This window comes from Felis catus, chromosome A1 (genome assembly GCF_018350175.1).
Source record: "Felis catus isolate Fca126 chromosome A1, F.catus_Fca126_mat1.0, whole genome shotgun sequence".
In the NCBI taxonomy this organism is placed as follows: Eukaryota; Metazoa; Chordata; class Mammalia; order Carnivora; family Felidae; genus Felis; species Felis catus.
This window is the reverse complement of record NC_058368.1, coordinates 28,579,039-28,594,146: the sequence shown is the minus strand read 5'-3', so window position 1 is coordinate 28,594,146 and position 15,108 is coordinate 28,579,039. Positions and strand designations below refer to the sequence as shown.

The 15,108-nt window shown below is 45.4% G+C and overlaps 1 protein-coding gene across 7 annotated transcripts in view; it reads left to right on the top strand.

The window, feature by feature from the left end:
- The first annotated feature begins 899 nt into the window (after positions 1 to 899).
- DGKH (diacylglycerol kinase eta) overlaps positions 900 to 15,108 on the top strand; it is a 191,923-nt gene continuing 177,714 nt past the window's right edge. The window contains exons 1-3 of one of the 7 annotated variants that reach the window (XM_045053521.1): positions 7,027 to 7,940; positions 10,221 to 10,402; positions 13,730 to 13,954. In XM_045053521.1, the coding sequence (XP_044909456.1) occupies positions 10,259 to 10,402; positions 13,730 to 13,954 (369 nt within the window). In that variant the 5' untranslated portion in view covers positions 7,027 to 7,940; positions 10,221 to 10,258. Of the gene's footprint in view, positions 1,708 to 6,679; positions 6,948 to 7,026; positions 7,941 to 9,879; positions 10,403 to 10,439; positions 13,048 to 13,729; positions 13,955 to 15,108 lie in introns of those variants that run through there. The other 6 variants (XM_023251911.2, XM_045053524.1, XM_045053518.1 and 3 more) reach the window with 6 other exon arrangements.

The window sequence follows — 15,108 nt, the reverse complement described above, 5'->3', positions numbered from 1 at the left end:
CTTTTAAAACCTACATTTTCTTTTCTTTTTTTTTTATTTTACATTTATTTATTTTTGATAGAGAGAGACAGAGCACAAGTTGGGGAAGGGCAGAGAGAGAGAGAAGGAGACACAGATTCTGAAGCAGGCTCCAGGCTCCGAGCTGTCAGCACAGACCCCGACGCGGGGCTCGGGCTCACAAACTGCGAGATCATGACCTGAGCCAAAGTCCGATGCTTAACCGACTGAGCCACCCAGGTCCCCCTAAAACCTACCTTTTCACTTGTATTTTTAGTATCCTTAGATTCACAGTCAACAAATGTTTAATTATTTTTAAATGTTTTTCTCTTGATATCGTGTGGGATGAGGGCAGAAGAATGAGATAAAATCATTTGTATAATTTGTACACTTAAGTTGTGGTCTGTAATAAACAGAAAACACCCCCCAGCACCCTGTTACATGAAGAACCATGAAGGGTGCTTTTATTAAGGCAGCAGGCATAACAGCCAATGTGACCCACAGAGAGTTGGGTTTATTATGGCTCTTCTTTTTGTGTGCCCCACACTACTTTGATAAAGTGGAATGAGGGCTGCAGTTTCTATTTCTTGTCTTAGGTAGGTACAGTATTACTAAGATGTAATCTGTTTATAGACTTGCTTCAAGTACAATCCTTATTTTTTTTAAGTTCATTTATTTTGAGAGAGAGAGAGAGAGAACAAGCAGGGGAGGGGCAGAAAGAAAGGGGGACAGACAGAGGATTCGAAGTGAGCTCTGTGATGATAGCAGAGAGCTCCGTGTGGGGCTTGACCTCACGAACCATGAGATCATGACCAGAGCTGAAGTTGGACGCTTAACCGACTGAGCCATCCAGGGAACCCTCAAGTACAATCCTTAAGCAGAGAATCTTTATCAGATTACTTCTTTGGGAAGTTTTGTTAGATTCCAATATGCTCCATAAAAGATCTGCTCTGTGTTTCTTCAATGAGAAGAGGACTCTATGCCTGCATTTCAGTTGGCTGTATTCCTCATGAATGATAACTCATGTCCTCCAGGTGCTGGGTCAGAGACGAGGAATATCCCTCTGTGAATATAATCTAACTTGAGAAAGAACCTCTGGTTGCCGAGAAACACGACCCTGAAACTTACTGAGATCTACCATTATGGGAGATTGTATGTTCCAAAGAGGACTGCACAAGTATGTATGTCTCATCTGAAACGTTTCTCTTCGAGTGTTTCTGATACTCCTCCCACTGACAAGTTTGAGACCTGTACTGTTCCATACCCTTGAAACTGGCCAGGGTTTTGCGACAACTCCAATTCATTTGGTGAAAGTGATGCTATGTGATTTCTGAGGTGAGGTCATAATAGAATATAGCATCCATCTGGCTTGCTCCCTCTTGCCACACACCTTGGGAACCCTGATCCTATAAGAAGTCAAACCAGATATCTTGAAGCCACCATACCGAGAAGAGTAGCGGAGAAGCCTATTAGAAAGAGTGAGAGAGACCTTAGGAGCCCCAGGCTGTGTCAGCCCTCATCTGCCTGAGTCTCCTAGCATCCACTGCTATTCACAGTGAGCCAGGACAACCTACAGGTCCCTGGCAGAGTCAAATGTAACACCTCATAGGGTGTGCATAACCATCACGGAAAACAAGTCCCATTGAAGAGGAACTCACAGCGAAACATTATAAAGCGCACAAGGAAACAGGCCACCACATTTGTGACTCAGTAAGTGCAACAAATGGGAGAATTGATACTCTATTAACTATAGATATTAGAACAATTTTTAAATTATGTTTTAATCTTAATTCCAGTATAGTTAATGTACATTGTTTTATTAGTTCCAGGTGTACAATATAGTGATTCAATAATTCTATGCCTTACTCATCATGATAAGTGTGCTATATTAGAACAGTTTGAAAGACTTTTAAGTAAATGTGTTTAGAATGTTCAAAGGGATAAAGGAAAGGGATAGACTAATACGAAAGTAAGATATTATGAAAAAAAAGAACAGGTAGATTTGAAAAGAAAAGAAACAAAAATTCTAGAAATGTAAACAAATTAAATTCAATGTCCATTTTAAAGACTATATAATACAACTGCAAGGGGAATCTGAGCAAGAGAATCAGAGAGATCTGAGAAAGTCACCCAAGGTCAGCATAGAGAATAAGAGGGGAATATGAAAGAAAAATGAAGGCCTGAGAAAAAGAGAAACTCAAACTCCTATTTAATAGGAGTTCCAGAAAGAGAAAACAGAGACCAAAAAATGCATGGGGTGGGAGTTGGGGTGCGGGGGAGGAATACTTGAAGCACATAAGGGCTGAAAATTGTCCAAAACTGAAGAAGGACTTGAGTCTTCGGGTTGAAGATGCATATCAAGTCCCAAATAAGATATCTAAAAAACAAATCCACCTAGACACAAATCATTAATGTAAACATCAACTGGGGGAAAAAAAGAAAATATTGTTACTATGGTGAAAAAAGAATCTATAATAAAGGAATAACAATGAGACCGACCAGACTTCTAATCACCCACAGTAGATGCCAGAAAGTCATGAAATAGAAACATCGAGGTGTTGAAGTCAATAATTGTCAACTTAGATTTCCTTAGCTGATGAAATTCTGATTCAAGAATGTGAGAGAAAATAAAATGAGAGTGATTATATGAAACAGAGAATTTTACTAGCAGATATGATGAAAAAAATACTAAAGAACATGCTTCACCAAGACATAAATTGAGCCCAGGAGGAGAGAATGGGATAAAAAGAGCAAATAGTAAGGAAACACACTGATGAAATATGTTGGGAAAATTAATTAAATAATTATAAAAGTAGTAATGGTGATGACTAATTTAGTAAAGAATTGAAAAATAAATAGGAAATTAAACAATGCTAGACAGCAATACATAGTTTATAGGAGGGGAATTGGGAGTTAAAGTATTTTATTTATTTTTGTTGCTTAAGATTATCTTTAAAGGAAGGAGTTAAAGATACTGATGGAATCTTGGGTGTTAGGTATAAATGTTAATATTTTAAAGGTAATCACTGAGGATTGAAATAAAAGGTATAAATTCCAAAACACTAGGAGTGTTTAGAAAAAGAGAGTAAATGAAAGAAAATTCAATTAATCCAGTAGAAAGCAAGAAAGGAGAAAAAAAAAAAGCAAAGAAAAAGAAAATTAAATAAATATGAAACAAGAAGGTGGTAATAAATCCAAAGAGGGTATTCATGATGTAAAGAGAATGCTAGTTTTTACTAAAATCTGTTTTCTGTCTTCCATAGTCATAGAGTTGTGGTTGGAACATGGCTGCCCAGATAATGGCTCCATTTTCCTGCTCCTTTGCTACCAGGTGTGACTAAGTAACTAAGTTCTGGCCAATGGGATATAAGCAAATGAGAAGTGTGTCACTTCTGGATCCAGGCCTTAAGAAGCTTCTACCAAGTAGATAAAGGCAATGCTCTGAGGAATGGAATAGAGATATGGAACAGAGGAACCACCCTGACAACCTGGACCACTTATCCTAAGACTGTTTCAGGAGAGAGAAATAAACATTATGTTTCAGAGGAGTCAGAGAGGAAGATCTCTTTCTTACAATAACCCTTTACCCTAATTAATATACATGATAAATGAAAACTGATTAAAATAAAAGGCAGACTCTCAGAATGAGTTAATAATACCGAAATTCAACTGTTTTTTACAAGACATACTTAAAACATAGTGACTAAGAATGGTTGGAAATAAAGAGATGAGAAGATATACACCAGGCAACCACTAACAAAAAGAAAGCTATGGTATCATGCAAAATAAATTTAAGGTGAAAAACAATGGACAGATAAACATGTAATGAATTTGCCTAGGCAACTGGATTATAGTCCTGCTTTGCGATTTATACAGTGAAACCTTGGGCAAATTGCTTTATTCTTGTCTAGTTTCAATTTCCATCTCTATAACAGTTGATGATATTTTATTTGCTGAAATGTGAGAATTAAATGAGATAATGATGGGAAACTAATTTTCTTTTTTTAAAATTTTGTTTGTTTGTTTGTTTGTTTGTTTATTTATTTATTTATTTAGAGCAGGGGAGGGGCAGAGAGAGAGGGAGAGAGGCAGGCTCTGCCCTGTCAGCACAGAGCCCAACTTGGGTCGGGATCTCACAAGAACCATGAAATCATGACCTGAGCTGAAATCAAGTGTTGGATGCTCAACCGAGGGAGCCACCCAGTTGCCCAGGAAACTGATTTTCTATAGCCTTAAAAGATGAAACTCAAATTCTATCACATAATTCATTCAACATTTACTGAGCACCTTTGATGCAGCAGAAACTGTACTGAGAGCTAGGAAGATGGAGATAAGTCAGTCATAATACTTGTCATCAGGGATATTATATGTTAAAAAATGAGTTTAATAAAATCTTCCAAGGCGTTGCAATGGGGTAGGGGATGTGCATTGCATCTAGAGTGAGTGCTTAGTCCTAATCTGCAGCAGTGTCAAAAGATTTCATAACAAAGCGGCCCTTAGGTTGCATCCTGAAAGATGAGCAGGTGTTTGGACAGGCTGAGTAAGAGGAAGGGCATCCCTTGAGAGAGCACAGCATAAAATTAAGTGGCCTTACAGGGAACTGCATGCAAGGACCTCAGAGTTGTTTGATAAGACTGGAGAAATAGGTACTGGCTAAGATACTAGGACTTCATCTTACAGGTAATGGGGAGTCATTTGAAGGGCTTATCCAGGGAATGACCCACTCAGTTTTGTATTTTAGAAGGTTTACTTTGGCCACAATGTAAGAGATGGCAGGGGTGAAGGTCCTACCAGCTTTGAGGCAGTGAGACTAATAAGGGAAGAAATGCAATGTTTCAGGGGCTTGAAACACAGGATCTGAAACCAGACAAGAACAGTGACATTGGAGGGAAGGTGATATACAGGAACCTCTGGTGTGTGGAGGGGGCAAATGGAAGAGAGAAGAAGGAACCTGGGACAATTTTCAGATTTCTCCTTTAGATAACTAGGTGGATCGTGAAGGTATTTATTGAGAGCATAAGACTACAGAGAAAAGCCAGCTGGCAGGAAAATTAACTTCTGTTTTAGTCAAGCTGAGTTTAAGGCCCATGGGATGTCTGGATAGAAATTTCTGGTAAGAAATTGGCTTTACAGAACTGGAGATCTGGGATAGGGGTGGACGTTTATGAGTTATCAGCACATGGTTGGTAGTTGAAGTCATGGGTGCTGTGTGGAAAGATCAAGCAGTGTTAGAAACGGACCAAGGGCAAATTATTTAGCCACTCCAACATGGTAAGAGGTGGCAAGAAGGCTGAGCATGAAACAGAGAACTTAGAGACGGAAGTGTCATAGGGGCCAATGGAAGGGGCCAAGGGAAGTCTGGTCCCCAATGACAAACACTACAGATAGGTTAATTAAGAAGAGAATTGAAAATAACAACAACAACAGTATACTTGTTTAGGGCCTTTTTAAAGCCATAAGTGACCTTTGTCAGGGTCACCTCATGAAAGTTGGTCTGCAGGGAAGAATGAGTGGTAGATTAAGAAATGGATGTGAAAATAATGAGAACAGGTGTTTATCTCCAAAAGAGCTTGGCTGCGAGAAGGTGGGGACTGGATCAAGTAAGTGTTGTTGTTGTGTGTTTTTTTTTAATTTTTGCAGTTTGTTTTTAAAATGCGGGAATGTGTTTGACATGATTAAGAGCCCTGGGAAGATGCTGATAGAAGGAGCCTGAAGTCCAAGCTAGGGAATAACCTGTGAAAAGCCATTCTTGGCTTGGAACTAGATGGAAACCGATTTCTACACCACAAAGATGATCAGAAACGCCATTTGTAACGTTGTTTTCAAAGGCTGGAGGAGGCGACTTGCCATTTATTGAGCACTCACTGTGAGCCAGTCCCTTTCCCAAATTTGAATGTATTGCTGGAATTGGAAGGCAGATCGACTCCGTAGCCTGTTCTTTCCACGAAACCGTTAATCATTAAACATGAGTAAAAGAAGCACTCCTTCAAGCTTCAACCCTCCTGCAGATGCTAACCCATCTGCAATCTCTTTAACATCACAGAGAATAAACCATCCCTGCACAGCTGGTTCAGGAGCGGCTCTGGAGTGCAGTTCCCTTGCTCTGTGGAAGTCGGTAACTGTCCAGTGTGGCTTCGTTCGAGCCTCGGCGCCCGGAGGAGGGGGAGGTGCCCGCAGCACCGGCAGCCGGCGTTCGGAGGGAGGCGGGCTCGGGCTGCAAGCACCGGGAGAGGGAGAGAGGGAGAGGGGCGCTGGGAGGCGTCTCCCGGGACTCTCAGCCACCGCCGCTCCCGTGGCCGGCGCGTCGGCCCGCCCAGCCCGGGCTTTCCCCGCCGCTCCGGCGCGCCCGGCCGCGGCTCGGCGCCCGGCCCCGGGGACGGCCGCTCCTGCCCGCCGGGCCGCCCGGTGCCCGTGACCACCCGGCGGCCGCTTTCGGTTCCGCGCCTTATAAGGCCTGACAGGGGGGTCACGTGCGTCCCGGGCCGCCCGCTGGGAGGAGGGGGCGGCGGGGGGGGGGGGAGGGGCGGGAAGCGGGGAGGAAAAGGGGAGGGAGCCGGGGGCGGAGGAAGGAGCGAGGGGCGGATTCTGTGGCCGTGGGAGGCGGTGGCAGCGGCGGCGGGGAGCGGACCGCTTGGAGCTGGACCGAGGTGGAGGAGAAGGAGGAGGAGGAGGAGGCGGTGGAGGAGGAGGAAGGGACCGGCGCGGGGGCGGGAGAGCGCAGCGCGGCGGAAGCCGGAGACGGCGGGAGCGCCGGTGGCTGGCCCCGGGCAGGAGCCGGGGCGGCGGCAGCGGCCGAGAGGACCGCGGCGAGGGAAGCGCATCCAGCGGCCCCGGCGGCGGCGGGGGCCCGGGTCCCCGCGCCCGGGCGGCCGGCGGGCGCGGGCGGCGCGATGGAGCCGCAGCACGTGCGCCCCGCGCCCGGCGCCCGCAGCCCGGCCTGGGAGGAACCGGTGGGTACAGCGCCCGCGCCCACCCCCTCCCGCTTCTCCTCTGCTCCCCCCCGCCCGGGCCGGGTTCCGTTCAGGAAATGGCCCGGGATGAGGTCCCCAGCTGCTTCCCAGCCGGGGCAGCGCTTCCTCCGCCGCCCGGGCTCCTACTCGCGCGCCTCCCGGAGCGCCTTTGTCCGGCCAGCGGAGGCTCTCCCCGTGGGGCCGGCCGCTGGCAAACCGCTGACGACGGCCCTCGGAGGACCGTTTCCGTTGCTCCATCGAATTCTCAACTTCTGACTTGATTTTAGAGCCGGGGGAAGGGGGGTTGGAGGAAGGAGAGGAGGAACCCAGACGGTGGGGTCAGCGTGCGGGCCGGGAGGGACCGCTCTTCCCTCCTGAGACCGCGCCCCGGCCGTCACCTGGGCGCGCAGGTTCCTAAGGACCGCCGGCGGCGGAGGCTGTTCCCGGCCGGGAGCCTGGAGCCACGCCTCCCGCTAGCCGCTACAGCCCCGGCTTTTCCAGGGTTCAAGGGTTTTGGCAGGGATGGAGTGAGAAGCTAACCTTGATCTCACTTCACTTGCAGCCCGGAGGTTGGGTAATTTTAGGGACCGAGAGGAGCGTGTGCGTGTGTTTTGTGTGTTTGAGGATAAGGAGGAGGAGACCGGGGGGCTTTGGATTTGTTCCCTCAAACTCCTCCAACTTCCTTCTTTCTTCTAATTCAGACAGTCAGAACCATCTCACATCCCTCCAGGGATTCTACCCCGGAATCCCCGTCTCACTCAGAGCTCTGTAATCCTGTGTGGGCTGCCTTTTCCCTGGCATCGAATTTTGGCTCTCCACGCCCTGCCTCGATGTTTGCTACTCCGTGTTGGGTGAAATTCTTGAGCCTCTCTGGAAAGCCTCGTCTGAAATTTCTGGCCTCACCCGTGTTCTGTTCAACGTGTTCGGATGCTCTTTTCTCAGGGACTCTGCGTGTCTGCTCAGGCTGGCCCCCTGCCTGTTAAGAGCTTCTAGGTCAGGTGCCAGGCTTGGTTTTCCTTTTTCTTTTCTGAGTATGTTACACCCTCAGCTCCTTTGCCCAAATACATTTCTCTGCCTCTTGTTTCCCGACCTTTCAGAAGTGTCCTTGGACTCTGATCTATCTGTATCTGCAGCTGTCTTTGCTTTTGTAAATTTGAACATGTCCTTAGGTTGGCCCATCTGCTCGTATGTCTTCTGTGGTTATCACTGGGGATTAAATTATTCCTGAAACTAAAACTACAGTTCTGTTTTGAAGTTTAAATCAAAGACCATTGAGAACTAAACTCACTGACCTGATTTTGTTACTTTTTTACTTTTAAACTTTCCTATATGAAATATCTTTTGAACCTGGATGCTGTAAGCCAACACCAATCACATTGAAAAGTACCCTTTTAAGTTCATTTTGCTCTAGGGTACTGATGGCAGAACTACTTTGTGCCTAGAAAAGTAGAGAAAAACTTCTAATGTTGCTTTACTTAAAGTGACAAAAATGAAAACGCTCATGTATTAGCCTTTAAAACTAGAGCCCTAATAGGAATGTACGAATGAACCATGACACTTTATCCAGACTGCAGAACTGTCCTTAAAAAATTAGGTTTTTTTCTTTAAACACTGAAGCCCCTTTTATCTACTCAGCAGATATTTTATCCAGCACCTACTATGTCCCGGGACTGTTGGATATAGCAGTTAGCACAGACATTAATCCTTATATTCTCACAAAGCATGCATTCTTAACATCTTGTTTCATATGTTAGTAGTTGATATTCAGATAGTCCAAAAAAAAAAAAATCTTCAGAGGTCTTACATGTGTGGCACAAAATGATATTTAAGTGATTTTATTTGAAAACCTGTGGGCATACATGTATGACCACCAAGTCTAAGAGGAATTCTCATTTAAGTTCTTTTTAAAAAAATGTTACCCAAATTTCTGAAAAGTGATGTATAGGAGAAAAAGGGGTGATAAGTTAGGGAAAAAAGAATACTTAAATTTTAATTATTTCAGACCTTTGGATCTAAGGGAGGAAATATCAGCTGAATCTAAATATATATTGAAAGACACAAAATTCCTCAAAATCAGGGATTCTTCAGTGTCTCTTGGGTGATCCCCTTAAGAATCTCACCAAAGCTGTGGAGTCTCTCCCCATGATGTACCTATGCAACATGCCATATAAAACCAATAATAATATTTCAAGCAAACCAGAGTTCCTGAAGCCCAGTCTGTGGATCCTCAAAGACCTTGGACTAAGGAACGTCTGCTTTGACTAGGAGTCCATTTGGCAGTTATTGAAGATCTGCTGTTTGATTGCAAATATAGGCAACTTTAATACTTTACCATAAAAGTATACTCATTTATATTTATAATAGGAACATTTAATATTGAATAGGAAATATTCACTTTACACAAGACCCTGAATTCTTCCTTATTGTGCATAATAGCATACCTGTAAGGATTTACTCTCCTCATTCTTTTTTTGATGAAACCTAAAACATGATGATATGATTCCATGATTCTACATGGATCTACTCAAAAGAGTAGACATAGTCTCAGGTACTGATGCTGAATAATAGTAAAGAGAACAGAACTTCTGGCCTGCAATGTACCCATGTCTGGAGTTGAGAGTCAGTTACTGGACTTCATGACATTTTTCATATTTGAAGATAAAATGAAATTATTTAGTTAAGTGAGGGCATTTAAATAAACAGCCTTATCATTCCTCCAGCCAAGGCATTGGGCCTGAAAGAAGATAAATGTTAACATTCAGGTTTCTGTGTATTTTCTTTAATGCTAGCTTTAGAATGCAATCAAATCAGTGGAAATAGAGGCATTACCTACATTTCTAATCAGTACGAAAATATTTTGGTGGTGGGAATAGATGGGTGGGAAGATACTTAGCCAAATATCATAGATGATATCCTGGGGTGGGGGTGAGGGGATGGGTAGTTTGAATTCTAGCCAAAACTTAAAAACTGTGGGAGTATTTACAAAGTAGTCCTTAGACAGTGATACTAGGATCCTAGGGTACATTTTACTTACTAAAATTTGTTTTTATTTTTATGTGGTTTTTGTCTACTTGGCTCTGATGAAACTGTTCAAAACTAATGGAAAATTAGAAAAGTAAGAGTTCCAAAGGAAAAAGGGCGAAAATGTAAACGAGAGGCTATAAGCGTATTTATGCGTTAGGTCTAGATGACAGTGGGTTTTGCCCTAGGCACGGGGATGACCATTGGTACCTGAAGTTATATCATGATTAATAGGAAATCTTTTTCATTCAGGTAACACCCAAGGACATTTTAATGGAGTAAAGTTTTGAATGTTAAGTTCCAAATATGTAACAGTATATTATGGAAAGTTTGAATGGAAGCAGGCCTGTACTTATTCAGCCAGCACATTAGGAATGTGCATCCTAGGACGTGACTGTTTGAAAGTGCCAACTTGGGTTCTTCAGTATATAAAGGTAGAGTTCTATGTATTTGTGATATAATGTTTAACATAAAAGCACAGAATATATGGGATTTAAAAGTTGCAAGTGGATATTAAACTCTTGTTTATAAGTAATGCTTAATAAGAAGAATATAATTAAAAATATCTATCAGTAAGAATATGTTAATATTCATAAAGTTGTTATCAGAATGAGAATTGGCTGTGATTTATACATCTTGAGTGTAATAATTTTTATTTCTTTAAATGGGGCAGGAAGCCCTATAAAGTAGAAACCCAATTTAGTGGTAGCTTCTATTTCCCTTTCATCCTGAATACAGTGTCTACATGGCTTATGTCCAAGTTTTTAATAGTGTGTTTGTGATATGTTATGTTCCAAACAAAGATTTCAAAGTAACAATAATAAAAGAAATATGTAAGACACATCTAAGAAATTATCTGAAAACACCAAGTAAGGAAAAAGTCAAGGGAATCTTGTCAATCAAAGAAATAATGCAATATACTACATATCTGAAATTTGTTTCAGCTGTCATTTTGAGCTACATTAAAATGGTTGAAAATATGGAGCTCTTGACATTGCTATTATATTTTTAAGGGCAGTGAAGTGCATTGCAGGTATATGATATAAGGATTGGATATTCATTCTGGGAAGTCCTAATTTATGGATAAGACCTGAGAAAAATCTAATGGATTGGGTACCTTACATGAGGGATTACTTGAAACAATCTAAGAAGAAAAGAGGGTTTTCATGAGTTGCCTTTTGTGGGAAATGAAGTGACATTCCTTCATTTGCCTACACGGTATTTTCACCCTGAGTGTCCTATAAACTGTAGAGCAGGGATAATTTATTTAGCCTGAGTAGGCTAAGACTGGCTATGCTTCCAAAGTCACCACCAAGTTTTAGAACTTGTTACAGGAGTGTTTGAAAAGCAGGGATAACTGATGGTAAATTTTTATGGAGTAATAAATACCTTTACTCTGAGGTATTAATTGCCCAGCTCTTGCACATGAAACTCTTAAGATATCTGTAAGCAACCAGTGTTTGAATGAGAATGAGAAATGTATTGAATCCTCTAATTCAGACCACAGAATGGGCATAGGTGTGAAAACAGTGTCAGTTTAATAGCCTGGATTCAGGAAAATGTTACTATACAAAACTTGAAAGCCTAAAGTATGAATAAAAACATAATTGACTAACTTTTGTATAACAAAAGTTGGTGCGGTACAGTGAGTAGTACATTAGAATAGCTCATCACATGGTTTTGACTTTGGCCCCAGCTCATGATTTTGGGCGTCACTTAACACTAAAGGAAGAGTCTGAACTAGGTTTATTCTTTCAAAAGGCCCTTTACTAGGTGTTCTTGGCTACACTTTCAAACCTTTGGACTCCTCACTGACCAAACAATTAGGTTGAGCTAAAGACCATTATTTTGATCACTTTTTCTCTTAAAGCATTCCTTTCACGACAAAATACTCTTTGTAGATATAGAATTACATATCTACAAAACCATAAGGGCTCCAAGTTTATTTTGCCTAGCTCCTTCCCTTCCTAAAGAAGACAACTGAAGCTAGAGAAGTAGCTTCCATCAGTTAGTATTTCAAGACACCAATCTCCTATCTTGGAAGATTCAAACCATCACATTTTACCTTTTAACGAACAGTGTGGATATACAGTATTGGGATTGAATATTGTAATTTATAACCTCTTAGAACTGTTTTGACATAGCAATCAAATTACTGGAAGATTTCAACTAAAAAAACCCAAAAAACAAAACAAAACCCCAATAGACATTAGTCTATTAGTTTTGACATAGCAAATTAGTTTTGACATAGCAACCAAATTACTGGAAGATTTCCACTTAAAAAACCCAGAAAACAAAACAAAACCCCAACAGAATGCTAGTTTGGAGGACTCTTAAAGGTCATGTCAACTGAAAGCATAGAAGGCCACGTCAACCGAAAAAATAGGAATGGGTACTGAAGGACTTGAACACGTTTAAGAGATTAAATGCTTTACTGAAGTGTGAAGAGACTCCACAGTCTGGCGGGGACTTTTGCCCTACTTAAAAATACAGCTAAGTTTAGAGTTCTCTGTGGATGACAAGAGGAATCTGTCATTTTAGTATCTTCTCCCCCAAGTCCTCCCACACCTACAAGGGTTCTTTGACGCTGAGCATGCAGAACGCGCCGCAAGGCTGCTATTCCCGAGTGCCCGCGTAACCAGCTCACTTGGGACGAGTTGTGAGCTGTGGCTGCAGCCTGCTGATCCCGTTTCCTCCTGCTCTGGTCCGGGTTAGGGAGTGGCTCTCCCAGGACCTCCAATGTTTTCGTGCTCGGGCACTGGCGTTCACATGGCTTCAGTGCATTGTTTCCTTCCAGGCAGTCTCGCTTAGCGCTTCAGTTTAGACATTTATTTTGCATTCTGTGGTCTTGGGCTGCGTGTGCTCTCCTGTTTCTGCGCTCTCTCCACGCCCTTCCCAGTTTCCTGTTAGCCAAAGGGATCGCTCTTTCTGAACGAAAAGTTCTCAGAGCGGAGTGGAACCTCCCGGAAAATGCTCTTCTCTTCCGTGTGCGCCGGATGGAGGTGGGGGTGGGCCAGAAACTAAACACCGCGGTCGGGAGAGCTGAAAGGACCCGAACCCCAAGGCAGAGGCGGGAGAGGTATGGTTCATCAGAGATGCGCTGGGGGGTCGTGAGACTGACAAGGGGCAGCGCCCATCCATCTAGGGGGCGGAAGGGACTTTTATTCAGTGGGAACCGTGTGGTAAGGCCCAAGACTCGAGAGAGATTCTAGGTCTAGGGGGTGGCAGGGTGTACCCAAGGGAGTCGGGAGGAAGCTGTAGGTTCCCCTTCTACTCCTAGGGCCGTTCTTGCCCCAGCGGCCCGTGAACCGAGGGAGGGAGGGGAGCATCGCCACTGCCCGGCCTGTGGAGGGTGGCTGCGGAGATTTCTTGCCCCCCGACCCCCACCCTCCCGTCCATCCTGGGGAGCCCACACCCCACAAGAGGTGGTAGGTTGCCCCTATCCCTCTGTCACTCCCATCCTCTCTACCCGCGCCAAGTCGTATTCTGGGTCAGGAACCCTGTAATGTCTCGAGGCTGGGTGAGCAGGGGTCCCAGGCGGGCCGGGGTCCGCGTCCCCCTGCCCCACTGCGGTCGCCGCTTTGGCCAGAGCCCGGCAGAGGGGCCTGGAGGGCGGCCGCCGGGAGGGCGTCTGATCCCGCGCGACCCTTTCCCCGCGGGGGCGGCTGGGGGAGCGGAAGATGGCGGCTGCAGCCGGGCGCGGGGCTCTGGGCCCGGCTCGGACCGAGCGCACCCACTGACCGCTGCCGCCGCCCCCGCAGGGCGGTGCTGTGTCCCCGCAGGAATCGGAGAGGATGGCCGGGGCCGGAGGCCAGCACCACCCTCCGGGCGCCGCGGGAGGAGCGGCCGCCGGGGCCGGCGCCGCGGTCGCCCCCGCCGGTGCCTCGGCGGGGCCCGGAGACGATTCTTCCGACAGCGAAGCGGAGCAAGAGGGACCCCAGAAACTGATCCGCAAAGTGTCCACCTCGGGGCAGATCCGGACCAAGGTGAGGTCTAAGGGGAGCGCGGACCGCGGGAAGCTGCGGGGCGGGGAAAAGGAGCGAGGGCGCCCGGAGCGCGCGGAGCGCGCCGGCGATCCCGGGAACGTGGGCCACAAGGTGAGGGCGGGGCCTGGCCCGGGGGCGGGGCCCGCGGGAGCCGGACAGCCGCGCGGCAGGAAGGGATTCCCGGGCTCCGCGCGAGAGGCCGCGAGGGTGGGCTCCCGGGGAGCTCGGCGGCCGACGTGGAGGAGAGGGAACCAGCGGCTCGGCGGGAGCGTGGGAAAATGCTGAAGCGCTCTTGAGAGTTCCCACTCAGGGAACTTAAAAGGACTGTTTTATTTTTTTGTCCTTCCTGCGTGCAGTGGTTGGGTGGAGTATGTGCATTGCGTAGGGAGCCCAGTGCAGGCCGACCAGCCTGAGTTGCAAGAAGCCCCCCACCTTTCCTTCCCGCGGGCCCAGGCCCACTCCGAAAGGTTGTTTGAGGAGGTGACAGCGGACACCCCCCCTTGCCTCCCGCTGCCCTTTGGAAGGCAGAAGCCGAGGCTCGCTGCCTGTGTAAATGATGTTCGAGGTTAAACACACCCTGCGCGACACAACAGCGAGCCAGGCTTTTGAGTCGTGGGTTCCCGCTAAGTGCAGAGTTCAGATCTTACCAGCGATGGTTAACTTAATGAAAATTAACCTCTTTGTGTTATGTGGACTTAGTATGTTGTGTTAACTCTTGTTTATGTAGCAGGTGCTTTTGACTCTTGACAAATCAACAAAGTTGATTTGTTTTAATTAGATCTTAAGCATATACATAGCAAATGCTTATCACTGAAGGATTATTTACATTTTTAAGTTTTCATTGTATTTTAAAAAGGCTTACTTTAACGATCAATTATCCCTGGTTGGATTTTAATGAGGTATTTGAAAAGAGAACCAATCAAATCACGGGAGTTGTGTGCTCTCTTTAAAAATAAATTTGTTGGGGCGCCTGGGTGGCGCAGTCGGTTAAGCGTCCGACTTCAGCCAGGTCACGATCTCACGGTCCGTGAGTTCGAGCCCCGTGTCAGGCTCTGAGCTGATGGCTCAGAGCCTGGAGCCTGCTTCCGATTCTGTGTCTCCCTCTCTCTCTGTCCCTCCCCCGTTCATGCTCTGTCTCTCTCTGTCCCAAAAAT